The sequence below is a fragment of the Lolium perenne genome, chromosome 2, assembly GCF_019359855.2.
Source record: "Lolium perenne isolate Kyuss_39 chromosome 2, Kyuss_2.0, whole genome shotgun sequence".
Taxonomy (NCBI): domain Eukaryota; kingdom Viridiplantae; phylum Streptophyta; class Magnoliopsida; order Poales; family Poaceae; genus Lolium; species Lolium perenne.
In genome coordinates, this window is record NC_067245.2 from 287356913 (window position 1) to 287360263 (window position 3351).

General features: G+C 46.7%; 1 protein-coding gene across 1 annotated transcript; it reads left to right on the forward strand.

The window, feature by feature from the left end:
• Positions 1-289: 289 nt before the first annotated feature.
• Positions 290-2823, forward strand: LOC127336336 (multiple organellar RNA editing factor 2, chloroplastic). Its single transcript, XM_051363143.2, has 4 exons — positions 290-682; positions 780-877; positions 1783-1848; positions 2398-2823. Exons 1-4 carry the CDS (start codon positions 348-350, stop codon positions 2547-2549), a joined length of 651 nt encoding a protein of 216 aa, XP_051219103.1. The 5' UTR covers positions 290-347; the 3' UTR covers positions 2550-2823.
• The last annotated feature ends 528 nt before the right edge of the window (positions 2824-3351 follow it).

Genomic DNA, 3351 nt, shown 5'->3' on the forward strand with positions numbered 1-3351 from the left:
ACTCGGCTATGATTGCTCCGGTGCAACAGAAGACAAGGCTCTCTCTTCATGGATCAATCGGCGCTTCGGCTTGCTTTTCTGTGTTGTCTTTTGTTGTGGTTTGGATTGTGCGCTTGGCGCATATATGTTGTAACTCTTGGTGTAACTCCTAGCCGATTGATGGCTTCATTAATTCAAAACCGGGCTCACTTCGAGCCTTCCGTCTAAAAGAAGGCCCAGTAGCACCAAGGCCCAGAAGCTCGGCGGGCAGCAAATATCTTCTTCTTTGTTCCGAAACCCCCAATCAAAACCCCATCCATTCCGCCTCCGCTCGTCTCCTTCGCCAGCGCTGCTCCCTGTCCCCAGCCATGGCCACCGCAGCGCGCGCCGTCGCCGCCGCCGCCCGCCCGGCGCAGCCAGTGCTCCTGTTCAGGCGCGTCCCGTCCTCCTCCGCCCGCCCGGCGCGGCCTCGCGGCGGCGGCCGCGGCGCCATCCGCTGCATGGCGCGGCGGCCCGACGCGTCGTACTCGCCGCTGCGGTCGGGGCAGGGCGGGGACCGCGCGCCCACGGAGATGGCGCCGCTGTTCCCGGGATGCGACTACGAGCACTGGCTCATCGTCATGGACAAGCCCGGCGGCGAGGGCGCCGCCAAGCAGCAGATGATCGACTGCTACATCCAGACCCTCGCCAAGGTCGTGGGGAGGTAATTCGTGCGCGTTTGAATCGAAATTAGTCCTCCTAGCCGACGACGCTGTGTGAAGTGAGACTGATTTTGGTTGTGTTGTTGGTCGCTGGTGCAGCGAGGAGGAGGCGAAGAAGAGGATCTACAACGTGTCCTGTGAGCGCTACTTTGGGTTCGGGTGCGAGATTGACGAGGAAACATCCAACAAGCTGGAAGGTACACCTCCTAGAAATGTGTACTTATTCCATGTTTGATGCATACATTATAGCCTTAATTGGATTTGGGTACCAGCTTAGGTTTCAATTTCCAGTTGATGTACTGCAGTCATGTTTCAGTATTCAGTTGTCTAGTTGAATAACATGATAAAACATGCTTTTACTAGTCTAAAAATGTCAAGTGAACTCCAAGGTCCAAGAATTACTGACATGTCTAGCATAGGGCAAGTTGTAACATGCTTATCTTTGTCCTGTATTAGCAGAGGCTGAAATGTGTGTCACTAATTCAATCTGCGATCCTTTTGTGTTGGGTTCATCAGCTCATGTACACTGTAAATGTATATCTCACTTCGGTAGAGTGGTATGCTAGTACACTTTTGCCTATGTTGGTGCGTGTCAAGGATATTGTGTGGTGATATCTTGATTTAGAAGGTTTATTGTGTGGCTATGCGCTGTAACAGCATTAACCTTGGCATATCGTCGTTTCTTGAATGTTCAGTAGCTAATGTGAAGAGAAAATTCTCTATTAAGTACAGCTTCAGCGGTATGGTAGTTATATGCGTACATGCATATGCACATTTGTTTAATGTCAGTATCTAATCTGAAGGTATAAAAAAAATTAGGTACTCCCTCTGTTCCAAAATATAAGGCACGTTTTTTCGTATGGTCTTTGATGCTTGACTTTGACAACCAATATATACTAAATTATGTGGATGTTCCATTCATCTTGCAAACCTCTTTTATTTCATATATGTTTATACAAATTTTATGAACATGTTATTAGTTTAAATCATAGTCAAAGTTGTAAGGTGTTGACCTGCGAAATTTAAGGGCGCCTTATATTTTTGGACGGAAGGAGTATTGCTTTGGTGTTTTGTAACCATTGTTTGTATTTTCAATATACAGGCCTCCCAGGCGTTCTTTTTGTTCTTCCAGATTCCTATGTTGATGCTGAGAACAAGGACTATGGCGGTAAGCTTATTGCTTGTGTGCTCTGTATTCTGCTGTTTTGTCGAATTCTGGAACTGTTATGCTAGCTGTTGGTAGGCCATATGGGTTTTTTGCAAAATAATTTATGATTTTCCGTGAACTAGAATTGGGTTTGTGCTATATGATTCCAGGTGGTTATTTCCCTTCCAATTATTATTATCTGGTTGACTTGATTCTACATAATAAGCCTCTACCAATTCTTCAGTTGATGTGTTTGTTGCACAGTTGGATCAAATAGAATTCAATCCTGGAAAGAGCAAACCATATTAGGAGCAAGATGTATCAGTTTATTAATCCTTGTAATGGTTCCTATGCTCAAACCATCCTCTTAGAAAGACTGGTCCTTCATTCTATTCAAGGGTTTATACCACCCTCAAACTGTTCATACATCTCCTAAACCATTACTTGTACAACTACAATTGATCTCTTTAGACGTGAACTATATACTACTCCCCCCTGTACATGTGTTCTGCATCAACAACAGATGTGATAATCATGTCCTGATTTTCATCACGCTTCACTTCTTTGCAGCCGAGTTGTTTGTTAATGGAGAGATTGTCCAACGATCACCGGAAAGGCAGAGGAGGGTGGAGCCGGTGCCCCAGAGAGCTCAAGATAGGCCACGGTACAGCGACCGGACCCGCTACGTGAAGCGGAGGGAGAACCAGGCTTACCAACGGTGACATGTCCCCGCGGTTCTACTGCAAGGTGTCCCATGGCTATGGCTCTTGCCCTAGATGTAGCAACAAGCTCCGACGCCAGAAATGCCCCTCTTTGTGTTTGCTGCTCTGTAGCACCCACCACGTTTGGGCATTTATTTTCAGCATGAACTGTAGGTTAAGATTTTGTACGTGACTTGTTATGTTATTTTGGTCACGGAATCTGGTTTGCGGACTTAGTTTGAAAGAAAACAGAAAAGAAGTAAGTTCACTCCTGTAACAGGCTATTTCAACTCGATGAACTCTTCCTGCTGCTCTGTTTCTGCTCCCCTTGGCTCACGCTTGGGAGTTACTAGGAGTAATTTTTTTATTCCCAGCCGAGTAGCAAGGAGTTAACTTGCACAAATCATACATGCCTCTTGCATTGCACGAGCCATGACGAGGTGTTTCTGTTGAAATATTGGGCCCACTTTTAGTGGCCCAAATTAGATTTCAGTTTTTCCTATAAATATCAAAGCCCACATAGTGGCATCCTTGTGAGTTTGAACCCAAGTTGGTGGCAGCTCACTAGAGAGTGGCAAGAGGTGGGAAGTTTAGTCCCACATGGAAAGTTGGGAGGAAATTAGACCACCTTATAAGGTGGGTTGTTCCACCACTAGTAAGTGAGTGAGAATAGGAGTGCTACACGCGCGCTCCTCCTCCTCCTCGCTCGTCTCGACGCGACGCGCTCGTGGTGAGTGGATTGTAACCGACTCGAAACGTTCGTGCGATGTGGGCGTGGATACATCATATACACGAGTTAGGGTTTCCACCTCTCTCTGCTTGC